The sequence below is a fragment of the Danio rerio genome, chromosome 5 (genome assembly GCF_052040795.2).
Source record: "Danio rerio strain M-AB ecotype USA chromosome 5, GRCz13ab, whole genome shotgun sequence".
NCBI lineage: Eukaryota > Metazoa > Chordata > Actinopteri > Cypriniformes > Danionidae > Danio > Danio rerio.
The window spans coordinates 30,161,590-30,174,808 of NC_141025.1; the positions used below are offsets into that span (position 1 = coordinate 30,161,590).

Consider the following 13,219-nt stretch of genomic DNA (forward strand, 5'->3'; position numbering starts at 1 on the left):
GTTTAAAATTTATTGTACTAAATTGGAGTGCATGTAAAGGCAAATCACGTAGCGATTAAATGAAATAAGTGAATCCCTGGTGCCAATTAAATCACTATCCACCCATCGACACACCTCACTGTACACAGAACTCCCTTTCAGAACTAATCAAAGCTCATGGTTGAGCTAGCTATGAGCATGTTCACCGGCTTAAACACTGTCTGCTTAATTAACAGATTTTATAAATTATTCAGCTTCTAATGGGAAGCAGAATGCGTCCAATTAATAAATGAGAGCAGGAATCCCAACAGGAGTGGCTCTGAACACCCCTATTAGCTTAATACGAACTACAGCAATTAGCATGGAATAGTGACACTGGGATAAAACTGCTGGAATTTAGATAACAACAGTTGGGGTTCAGTCAGAAAGATCAACATTTGCCATGTAGAAAAGAGTGATTAGTCAAGGGTAAAGGGAAAAACTCCTGAGTCTCACACCCACATGCCATCCAGGGACATCTAACACATGCAGATTTTTAGGTTTAAAGCAGCTACAATTAGCAAATATATGAAAAATATGAACACAACATATTTCATGTCTTGTCCGGTCAACTTCTAATTTCATTTGTAATTATACATCCTGTCATTCAGACCTGTAACACATTCCAAAAAAAGTTGGGACAGAAGGATTTCAGGGCTAGTAATCAGGTAACTTGGTAAAATAATGATGTGATTTGAAACGGGTGATGTCAACAGGTCATGTAATTATGATCTGGTACAAAAGTTACGTCCAAGAAAGGTCTAGTCTTTTAGAGGCAAAGATGGGCAGAGGATCGCCAGTTTGCCATCAAATACATGAGAAATTATTGAAATGTTTAAAATCAATGTTCCACAAAGCACGATAGGAAGACAATTGTATATTTCACCTTCAACAATGCATAAAATAACTAAAAGATTCAAGGAATCTGGAAGGATTTCAGTGCGTAAAGGCCAAGGGCACAAGCCTAAGCTGAACAAACATGATCTTTGATCCGTCAGGTGGCACTGTATAATTTCACCACATGAGCAAAGGGCTTCTTTGGCAAACCTGTCAAAATGTAGTGACATCCACATGTCAGTGAAAACTGTACTGTGCCAAAAGGTAGCCCTATATTAACAGTGTCCAGAAGCACTGTTGACTACTCTGTTCTCTGAGGCATCTGGGATGGACCATCACACAATGGAAACATGAACTCTGGTCAGATGAATCAGCATTTTAGGTATTTTTGGGAGAAATGGACGCCGTGTGTTCCGGACCAAATAAGAAAAGGATATTCCAAACTGAAACCAGCAACAAGCCAAAAAGCCTGGGTCTGTCATAGTATGGGATTCTGTCAGTGCCCCTGGCAAAGGTAACTTGCATTTTTGTAATGGGACCATTAATGCTAAAAAGTACATGGAGATTTTGGAGCACAATATGCTGCCTTCTCTACCAGGGTCCCTCTGGAACCACATTCTGCACACATTACAAAGTCCTGGCTGTGGAGGAAGAGGATACAGGTACTTGACTGGTCTGTCTGCAGGCCTGACCTGTCTCCAATAGAGAATGTGTGGTGCATTTTGAAGCACAAAATGTGACAGTGAAGACCACATACTGGTACCCACCTTAAGACTTGTTTGGAGAAAGAATGGGACAAAATTACGTCTTAAACACTTCATCTATTGGTGTCTTCAGTCTCAAAATGTCTTATGAGCATTGTGAAAAGAAATGGCAACATTACAAAGTGTTAAACGCTTTACTGTTTTAATTTATTTTACAAAAATGTGTTACAAGAACCAAAACTGGAGTACGTGTTTATTTTGAAAAAACAAAACAAAAACAAAACAATAAAAATCACAAGGAACACATTAAATAGGGTTTGTTGTATTGAATTTAATGTCAAAAATAAATTTATAAATCTCTTTTTTTTTTTTACATTTTCCATACTGAAATAGGAGCCATTCATTGGATAATTACCAAATGAATGGTCATTATTCAGCTGGTAACAAGTTACATTATTCAGCTGGAAATTGATGGAAAGAGTAGCTTACCAACTCATAAACAAACATGTCAGAAAAGACTTCCTGTGGTTGTGGAAAAGATGGTAATCTGTTTCAGTAGGGTCAAATTATTGACATGCATCAAGCAAAATTCCATCTAAGGAGATTGCTGTAACTACTAAAATTGGGTTTGATGAAGAAATGTGGTTGAAACTAATCTTGGCATCTGCTGATATCAAACCAAAGAATAAACCAGAGTAGAACTCAGGGGTATGTTTAATAGTGAAAGTACAAGCTTTTCTACATGCACAATGTGAAGGGAACTCAAGGGATTGGCACAAAACAGCTGTGCAGCCTTCAGAAAACCACTTATCTGTGAGGCTAACCGGGAAAAAGCCTTCAAATTGCTAGGGAGCATAAAGATTGGACTCTGGAGCAATGGTAGAAGGTCATATGGTGTGATGAGTCCAGATTTGTCCTGTTTCAAAGTGATAGATGCATCATGGTAAGAAGAGAAGCGGATGATGCGATGCTCCTATCACCTAGTGTTTACCTTAGAAGATGTAAGCGATGTAATCTGGGTATGCTGCATTTCGTCAGCTCTAGGTTCAGCAATGTTATGCGCCAAATGAGGTCAGCTGACCGCCTGGATAAACTGAATGACCAGAACATTTCATCAATATAATTTGTCTACCCTGATAGCATGGGCATATTCCAAGATGATGATGCCAGAATCAGGCTCAAAATGTGAAAGTGCATCAGGGAGCATGAGGAATCATTTTCACAAATGGATTGGCCACCACAGAGTCCAGATGTTAACCATATTGAGACCCACTCTCCTACCTACTTAATTCAAATTTCCAAAAAAAAAATTTCCAAAAGCATACTGAAACAACGTCACGGCAAATGCATGCACTGCCAAAACTAAAATCAGTCCAATAACATATTAGAGTGTGAGACATTTTGTTTTGGACATGCTGTGTAGTTTACAGAAAGATGATAATGGTAATATTTTCTGAAAGCTACATTATAAATCTAAATGTTTTCAAATGTTAGCATTTTCAGAACTTCAAATCTGTTTTTTGAATAAATAAATGGCCAAAAATAATAAAAAAAGGATTCAGGGTTTTGTTGTTGTTGTTGGAAATGGTGTAGATAAACTATCTTAAACTTACTGTTGTCACCACAGGAGAAACTTTAAGGCCTCTCTGCAGTTTACCACCAGATTTATCACAAAAATTATTCTGCCATACCTAATTTATATAAAGCTACTTTATTACTATGTTAGAAGTCTTTTTCTCTTGGCTCAAAATGTGGCAATACTATCCAATTGATCAATTTACATGTCTGTTTAGTGACACTGGCAAGCTTTTCTTACATCTAAGATCATCTTTCATAAGTTACAGTGTTTACTCCGATTCTGTCAAATCAGCTCAGTTCATTTTGGCCTTAATAGTAAACTATTCAGCCACTGTGAGATAGCCAGCTCTCAGCTCATCCATTTTTATTTAGAAAATGCTCACAGGCTGGTACTTTAGGTAAACATGGTCAATCACTTTTAAATCCCTCCACAAGTAACCTGCAATCAAGAAAGACTCAATAGAGCCTCTCAAATAGGAGTCAGGCTCTGAACTTCCTTTATACTAACTACTAATGAAACAGATATACTTGTGTGAGCGACAGAAAGCAAAAACTATGAATAGTGCAAACACAAAAGAGCTTCAATGCAACTAGCTGACTCGTACTGTTATTTTCTCTGCACTTTTTTTAGCTTGTGGATTCAATTCTGTCAGGAAAACAAGATTGCGACATGAGTAAGACAGGCAGAACAACAAAGCAAGGACGATAAAAAAGGAGGGGAAAAAACGATGCACTTCCCACAGCAGTCTAACATGAACACTCAAAAAAAGAAAGAAAAAACAAACATAGAATGAATCTGCCCACACAAATGGTCAAAGAGAGAGAGAGAGAGAGAGAGAGTGAGCGAGCAAAGAGGAGAGGAAAGTAAGAGTGAGGTGGCTGCCTGTCAGTGCTCTTCAGCAAACTGTACTAGCTTCAATTGTTATGTAACCTATGATTTAACTCTCAAATCTAGAACTAAAATTAGAGATGATAATAGATTCCATCACAGGCAAATCTCAGCATGTGTTTATCTGGATGTTACATTTGATCAAACACCAATACATCAAATTCTGTTCACAATGCCTGAGCTCTAGCTCCACAAGTCTTTTGGGAGTAAATTATCCAATTTCCTGAAATTACATTTCTAACAAACAATGAATGAAAGCAAACATGTTTTTTCTTTAAGTCTCGCTCAGGAGCATTTGATGAGAGCAAATGAAAAAAGTTTAGTCTCTGTGCTTGTGCCCAGGTTGGGGTTGAGTCCAAAAGCTAGTGCCCAGTACAGTGTAATCAAGTGGGCAAAATAAATAAAAGATTGATTTTAGCCCTGCTAAAGCCAGTAACTCTGACTGGGATGGCGGCCAAAGATTTTTCTGCAGGCCTGTGACACTGGTAACGGACTTTATAGGATGAGAGGAGGGAGGGGGAAAGCAAATAAGGCTGTTTGGTGCAAAAACACTGTAAAAATTGAAAAGATACTTGAGGCAGTTGGAGGCTTTTGGGAACAGCGATTCTCAACCAGGAGTGTGTGTACCCAAGGAAGTACGTTTAGATTTTGATAGCTGCACTCTTTATCAAAATAAATAAATAAATAGATTAATAATTAAATAAATAAATTTTTAATTCATAATTATAACAGGAGCACTATTAAAAAAGCGCTATTAAAGCATCTGCACACACTAAATGCATTGCTCACTGTCATTTATCACAAACTTAGATTTGTACATTGTAATTTTTTTTTGTTTTTAGTGTTTTTGTTGGTGTACATTTACTGTTTAAAACACTGTTTATTTGTAAATAAATTGATCTGCATTGTTTTACATTTATTTATCTATCTATCTATCTATCTATCTATCTATCTATATATCTATCTATCTATCTATCTATCTATCTACCCCATTTTCAAAAAGAAATTTTTTATCTATTTCCGAGTGAATATAGGTAATATATTTTAGTGCATTTGAACAAAACAGATTTATTAAACACACACACACACACAAACACACACACACACACACACACACACACACATATATATATATATATATATATATATATATATATATATATATATATATATATATATATATATATATATATATATATATATAAAATTAAAACAATATTTTAGTCACCAAACATATTTAAAAAATTAAAGATAATACAATTAAATTCATGCAAAAATATTGCAAAAAAATACAAATAAACTACAACAGTTCAAATAAAATTCTATATATTTTTTGTTTGTCTTGATTTTGCTATTTTTGAAATTTTTATTTAATATTTTTCCCTAATATATAAATTTGGCTACTTGTGTTTGGGCCATTTTTGTAAGTTATTTTGTTAGATAAGCTCCAGATTCGGCTTCAGTACTGACTAAACCAATGCATGTGCACAAATATAATATTGTAAAGCATCATATAGAAAATATTAATTTAAATTGTGAGGATGTATTGCTGAGCACTGTATCTGTCCAACTATAATTGTTCAGTTTTTTTTCTTGATTTTTTTTCTTCATTTTTTTTTTATAAAGAAACAATATAATTTTTTTGTTTGGTTTACTCAAATATGACATTTCTTCATTTCAATGACAACTAAATCTTTTATATTAATTCAGTTCTACCATAATTAGTTTCATTGTTTTGGAAATCATGGAGAAATTGACTGGTTTGGACTGAAAATAAATATATAATGTGCACCTAAACCTTTCATTCATAATGGTTTTACTAGCAGAAACATTTACAGTCTCAGCAGTAACTGAAATCAGAGAACTGTTCTTGTGGGCTCACAGTGTTTTGGCAGTCTGGTGTCTCCAAATGGTGCCCATTCATTTTTACAGTGCATAATTTCAGATTTAACAGTTCCACATAACAGGCTGAGAAAGATTTAAATACCGTGCCAAAAGCACACAGACGGATCACATGCACATCACCTTGACTGCCTCTCCATGAGTGACTCGATCAAACACCACGTTGTTGACTTTCATGATCTGGTCTCCAACTCTCAGCCCCTCTCTCTCAGCGGACGACCCGGGCTCCACTAAGGACACATAGATGCCAACTCCATGTTCCGACCCACCCCGAATGCTGAATCCCAGGCCTTCGTGACTCTTGCTTCGTTTCAGGGTCACCTGGCGGATTTCGCTCGGCGCTTCCAGCATGAGCGCGGGCGCTGTCCCTTCAGCGGAGGTGCTGAAAACAGAAGCCGGGCGCAGAGAGCCGTGGCTGGGACCGGCCTGATCAGACTGAGGCGCAAAGTGCACCGAGGAAGCTCCTGCGTGCGCGTTCGTGCTGCTGAGGTCTTCCGAGCACTCATGTTTGACACTAGCCGCCAGCAAATCCGTTTTCAGATAAAGCCCTTCTGATGTGTACTGGTCGAACAGCAGCTGGTCCGAGCGGGGAATGACCAGGCGCAGCATGGGTAACAGTTGGCGCTTGTGGGGGGTGTTGAGAATGACTTTGAGAGTCTGCACGAGATCGAAGACATTGCGCTTGGCGTGGTAAACGTTAAGACAGTGGATAAACTGCTCCCTCTCGAAGTCGTTGAGCAGCACGTTGAGCGCGTTGTGCAACTTCTTGACGTTAACGGAGAGTGTGCGGCCACCGGAGCCCAGCGAGTTCGCGCCCGACTTGAGGGAAGCGCGCTCCAGATCCGTGCTCATTCTCAGACACCTGGAAACCACAGGGGGATTTCACATCAGGCATTAGGAACGGAGCACGGTCACTTTCTCTTTCTAAAAACAGAAATGCATCGCGATTCGTGCGTTAAACCCGTGGTGAGTCCAGCCATGCCGAGTCAAGGCTTCGTTTGCGAGCGAGTGAGCGCGCGCTCAAGATAACAGCACGAGAAACTAATTAGAGCAGTACAGTTCCCAAACTTTTCGTTTTTAATAAAATTTGTTTTGTAATCACTTTGAATGCCACTTATAGTGGGGAAAAGTCAACAGTTCTTTCCAGAGGCAAACAACAAACCCGAATTAAGTCCCGCGAGGATTTGACGTCCTTAATAGTGACTTTAATCCTTTGGGTAACACGATGCACGCTGAGAACCGGGTGGTGAAAGGCGTCCTTCGCGGAGAAGAAAGCTAAACAAAAGGTTTGAAGTTTGGCAGAGGCGCTAGGAGAAGGAGCGCGCGTGGTCAGTGCGTCTCGCTCGGATTTCTTGTCGCTACTACTGAGTCCGTAGTGAGATACCAACACAGGCGCTTTGGAGGAAATGACGCACGCGCGAGGCGCCTCTGTTGCTTAGGAACAAACAACTGTGAGGAACGCATTTGGACGAACTAAAACCACATCCTTCCTGCGCTTGAGCTATTTTTAATGTTCAAGGCCCGCCGGGCCATTGACGTTAATCAATAGAAAAATAAGCCGTTTGCAAAGAACATTGCGCATTTGGGGACATAACGTGAAAGTTTGTAACGGTGTTTCTAATTGGAAAACACTGTGGACGGCTCAGCCACTTAATCTCAACTTTTTTATATACAGCAAGAGCTAAAAATAAAACCAGAAAGGAATTCAAAAATTTATTCAAAAATTGCAAATTAGCCCACAGCATGAATGTTGATTTGAGTTGTAATGAATCATTTACTTTTTACATAAGTTGCTGCTCAAAAATAAAAACACCTGGCCTTGCAGCAAGATGAATCTGGACACATGTGGACACAAATGTTAGATATTTAGGCATAAGTCTGCACCGAAAAGGATAGTTCACTCAAAACAGAAAAAAAATAAATGTGTACTCTTTCCTCTCAATAAATAACAGCAGCAAGAATAGCCGTTAAGAAAGCATCTGATTATATCTGATTAGCAATATGAAATAGCAAACATCACGTGGATCATCTGAGACTACAAACTATATAGACCACTTTATTAGGTACACCTAACTAGTACCTTCACAACTGCCTTAATCCTTTGTGGTGTAGATTCAATAGGATGCTTGATAAATTCCTCAGCGATTTTGGTCCAGCTTGACATGAGAGCATCACGCAGTTGCTGCAGATTTGTCGGCTGCACATGAATGATGTGAATCTCCCATTCCACCACATCCCAAAGGTGCTTTATTGGATTGAGTCTGGTGACTGTGGAGGCCATTTGAGTAGTGAACTTTTTGTCATGTTCAAGAAACCAGTCTGGGATGATTCACGCTTTATGACATGGTGCGTTATCCTGCTGGAAGTAGCCATCAGAAGATAGGTAATCTTAAAGGCATGGACATGGTCAGCAATAATACTCAGTTAGGCTGTGGTGTTGCCTTTTTATCAGCTAGCGTCTGGCCATTCTCCTCTGACCACTGGCATCAACAAGGCATTAGAACTACCTCTCACTGGATATTTTCTCTTTTATGGACAATTCTTTGTAAATCCTAGAGATGGTTGTGCATGAAAATCCCAGAAGATCAGCAGTTTCTGAAATACTCAGACAAGCCCGTCTGGCACCAACAACCATGCCACATTCAAAGTCACTTAAATCACCTTTCCTCCCCATTCTGATGCTCGGTTTAAACTGCAGCAGATTGTCTTGACCATGTCTACATGCCTAAATGCATTGAGTTGCTGCCATGTGATTGGCAGATTAGAAATTTGTGTTAATGAGCAGTTGGACAGGTGTACCTAATAAAGTGGCCAGGGAGTGTAGATCTAGCCATATTACACTACACTTTGAATTAAACTTTGACATAATTTGGACTTTATGTGTCACGCATAATATCCCAAACTCCTCACATTAAAAAAGTCTATACAGGCTTTCATAGGCAACATTGGAAGTCAGTAAGTCTCATTTGTTTAAGTATCATTACAAACTGTGACAAAATAACAAATGCACACACAAAAAAAAAAAACATTTTTTTTTCACACAGCTTCTTGAATCCTGAAAGTTGCTGAGTTGTGTTTCTAAGGGCAGCGCGGTGGAACATCCAATTTAGAGATTCAAAAAATTTTACCTCCCAATGCTGAAACTGACCAATCAGAACGAAGCGTTCCAGAGCACAGTTAAAAGGAGGAAAAACACTCAACAGTAGTGACCCAAATAATTTTTTAGTCACGACTAATGCAAAACAAACTTGATTCCGATTGACAATTTCATTCCTTTACATCAGTGCAGATGAAATGTATGAAGCTTGAACATTTCAATCTCTCCGCTGACGTCTTAAGTTATGAAGCGGAAGCTGTTTTGAACAGATTTGTAAAATGAGGGCAGTGTTTGGTCGCAGGCATGTGTGTGTGTGTGCTTCATTTAGGAGTGCTCCATTTATACCTGTAGCTCTCTAATCCTGTATGTCTGGACAAAGAGAGAGATATCACATCAAATCAACTCTCCCCAAATCTGGTTGGTGTCGTTAGAATTCAATTGTGTGCATCCAATAATGCATCAGTTGAGAAAAGCAGCACAATCCACACTCTGCTTTCGTTGTATTCCATGAATTGTTTTGTATAAACAATAACAATTGTCCTCATATTATACTGATTCAGCCAATGTGTGATGTGCTAAAAAGCCAGCCAGCAAGGCTTTAGCTGCACTGTTGTGCTCGGCTAAAACACACGTGTCATCCTCTAAGCTCATAAAGAGGAATTAGAAAGGCCTGTCAGCCGACGTCCACTACTGACCATAGTCTTTCTGAGAGCTATTAATAAACTCATATGGACAGGCTGTTGCTGTATTTAACCTCATCCTTTTCAAGTGTATTTGCTTTGACCCAATCCAGTTTGATGTAGTGCTCTTTACTTGCTTTAGACAGCCACAAAGGGGCATAGCTGAATAGATTACTGCAAAATAGAATGAAGCTGTTTTAACAAATACAACAGAAGTAAAAACACTAATGAAACAAAATGCAGGATAATAAATGTGGATAAAACACAATAAAGAAATAAATTACACTGGCATCAATAGTTGATTTAAAAAGGGTTGGTATGAATATAAAACTAAATTTATCTATAGACTTTTCATTGTCCTTGATCTCCAACACATCGATTTAAGATGGTGACATTGCAGCAAAAGAGTCAAAATCATTGCTAATTTGCAATTAGCGCTCTTGGCATCAGAGCATGGTGGCTAAAATTAATGAACAATTAATGGGCCTAAATGAGACAATAGAGATGCTCATTGATCTTTATGCATTGCAGAAGTGAGCAGACTATGCTTCAGCTGTAAGTCACACATAATTACAGACTCCCTTAACAAATATACACTCAGCAGTGCTCCAAAAATGTCTGCCAGAAATTCAATTAGGCGTTGGAATACCACATATATTTTCCTGCCTTTTATTTTCTACTGACATCACGTCTGAGTGTTTTGGAAATTGATGGTTTGAGCTTGATTTAAAGGGTTATGGTTATATTCATTTATTCACTCATTCTTTTTCCAAATCCATAACATTTCTTTTGTCTTCAGAAAACAAAATAAAATATTTTTAATGAAATCTGAGAGATTTCTGTCTTTCCTTTGAAAGTCTATTCACCCAAAATGTTTGTATTGAGACAGAAATCTTCTACTCAGATTTTAGAATTAATCTTTGAATGTTTGCATCATATTTCAAGTCATTACTAGGCCCATACGGAATCTGCATGCTCATAAATACACAGATTACCGCAAATGTTTAGCCCATTGTTGAGCCTATTTGTTTACTTAATTAAATAATTAATTTATAATTAATTATTTTCAGTAATATTATTGACTAATATGAAAATGTTCATATGATTTATTCACAATACAGTTTGTAAAGTAATATTTTCTGTATTTTAGTAGATATATTAAATGAGAGACTTGCTTTGTTTACCAAATATGTGTATCTAATTGGATTTGCATTGTAAATAATAAATAAAAGTTAAAAAAGATATTATTTTATATAAATTTTTTGTTACGATAATCCCAAAATCATTCAATAAATCTGCAGTATTTTATTACAAATTCTGCACAAAAATAACAAAATATGTCAAATTCTGTCTGGCCCTAGTCATTACCCTCAAATTTATCTAATTTATTTATTTATTTATTTTTTTTTTTGAATATAGGCTGTAATTGTGTACAAGTTTCTGGCCAGAATGTGCATACCTCACTTTACCTGGCAATCCAGAGAGCAAATAGATGTTTTTCACTACAGTGAAAATATAATTTTTCAAAGAAGAAATGTCTGAAGCAAAATTATGTTTCTGCAATTAGTTATGTTTTTGTTATCAGAAAGAGGCATTTTAGAACTGTTTCAGAATGAACACAATATTGTGTTTTAAAAACGGTTTATATTGAGGACAATCTGCCGAAACAACTCTATTACAGTGCAGTTTAGTGTATATCTAAACCCAGCCTCCACATCACAGATCAGAGCCTGCTTGATGCTGCATTTTAAGCTCCACCCACCTATTCAAGCATGCAGCAGAAAAAATAGAGAGGTAAACACAGATCTGTGGAAAAATCAGAGGATAAACATGGCTTCAAAGACAACAAGACATTGTGCAGTGCCAAACTGTCTACACTATATCTTTGCATTTATGGCATAGATGGATGAACATTATTTAAAATGAAGTTCCAGGCCATGTCAGTTAAAGCTTCATTCACTTTATTTACAAAAATGCACACTGTGATGCTGGACATTAAGAAAGCTAAAAAAAAAAAAAAAAATATATATATATATATATATATATATATATATATATATATATATATATATATATATATATATATATATATATATATATATATATGCTGTGTCAATTATATTGAAACTGACTATACTGTCTGACTATTTTTTATTCATTCATTCATTCATTTTCTTTTTGGCTTAGTCCCTTTATTAATCAGGGGTCGCCACAGTGGAATGAACCGCCAACTTATCCAGCATGTTTTGTGCAGCGTATGCACTTTCAGCTGTAACCCATCCATCACTGGGAAACACCCATACATTGTCATTCACACACTTACACTACGGATAATTTAGCATACCCAATTTACCCATAGGGCAACGCAGTGGCGCAGTAGGTAGTGCTGTCGCCTCACAGCAAGAAGGTCGCTGGGTCGCTGGTTCGATCCTTGGCTCAGTTGGCAATTCTGTGTGGAGTTTGCATGTTCTTCCTGCGTTCGCGTGGATTTCCTCCGGGTGCTCCGGTTTCCCCCACAGTCCAAAGACATGCGGTACAGGTGAATTGGGTAGGCTAAATTGCCCGTAGTGTATGAGTGTGTGTGAATGTGTGTGTGGATGTTTCCCAGAGATGGGTTGGGGCTGGAAGGGCATTCGCTGCGTAAATATGTGCTGGATAAGTTGGCGGTTCATTCCGCTGTGGCAACCCCTTATTAATAAAGGGACTAAGCCGTTTTTACCCATAGCACATGTCTTAGGACTGTGGGGGAAACCAGTGCACCTGGAGGAAACCCAGATGAACACGAGGAGAACATGTAAACTCCACACAGAAAAGCCAACTGACCCAGCCGAGGCTCGAAGCAGCGACCTTCTTGCTGAGAGGCGACAGTGCTACACACTGCGTTGGCTCTGAATTCATTCATTTTCTTTTCGGCTTACTCCCTTTATTAATCTGGGGTAGCCACAGCGGAATGAACCGCCAACTTATCCAGCATATATTTTACACAGCAGATGCCCTTCCAGCTGCAACCCATCTCTGGGAAACGCCGCCTCTAAATATTTAATATTAATATTATTATTATTATTATTATTATTATTATTATTATTATTATTATTCATTCATTCATTCATCATTCACTTTTCTTCGGCTAAGTCTTTATTTTAAAGGTTGCCACAGCGGGATGATCCACCAACTATTTCGGCATATTTTTCCGCAGTGGAGAACTGGGAAACATTATTTTAATTCGTTCATTCTTTTTCTTTTCGGCTTAGCCCTTTTATTCGTCAGGGGTCGCCACAGCGGAATGAACCACCAACTAATTCAGCCTACGTTTTATGCAATGGATGCATATCCAAACACAACCCAACACTGGGCAACACCCATACACTCTCACATTTTACACACAAACACTACGGCCAATTTAGCTTGTCCAATTCACCTATAGCGCATGTCTTTGGACTGTGGGGGAAACTGGAGCATACGGAGGAAACCTATGTGAACACAGGGAGAACATGCAAACTCCACACAGAAATGC

The 13,219-nt window shown here is 38.0% G+C and overlaps 1 protein-coding gene across 1 annotated transcript in view; it reads right to left on the reverse strand.

The window, feature by feature from the left end:
• Window positions 1-7,295, reverse strand: part of whrnb (whirlin b) — a 112,285-nt gene extending 104,990 nt beyond the window's left edge. The window contains exon 1 of the mRNA XM_087253551.1: window positions 6,052-7,295. Coding sequence (XP_087109677.1) covers window positions 6,052-6,780 — 729 coding nt within the window. The 5' untranslated portion in view covers window positions 6,781-7,295. The remainder of the gene's footprint in view (window positions 1-6,051) is intronic.
• Between the last annotated feature and the right edge of the window lie 5,924 nt (window positions 7,296-13,219).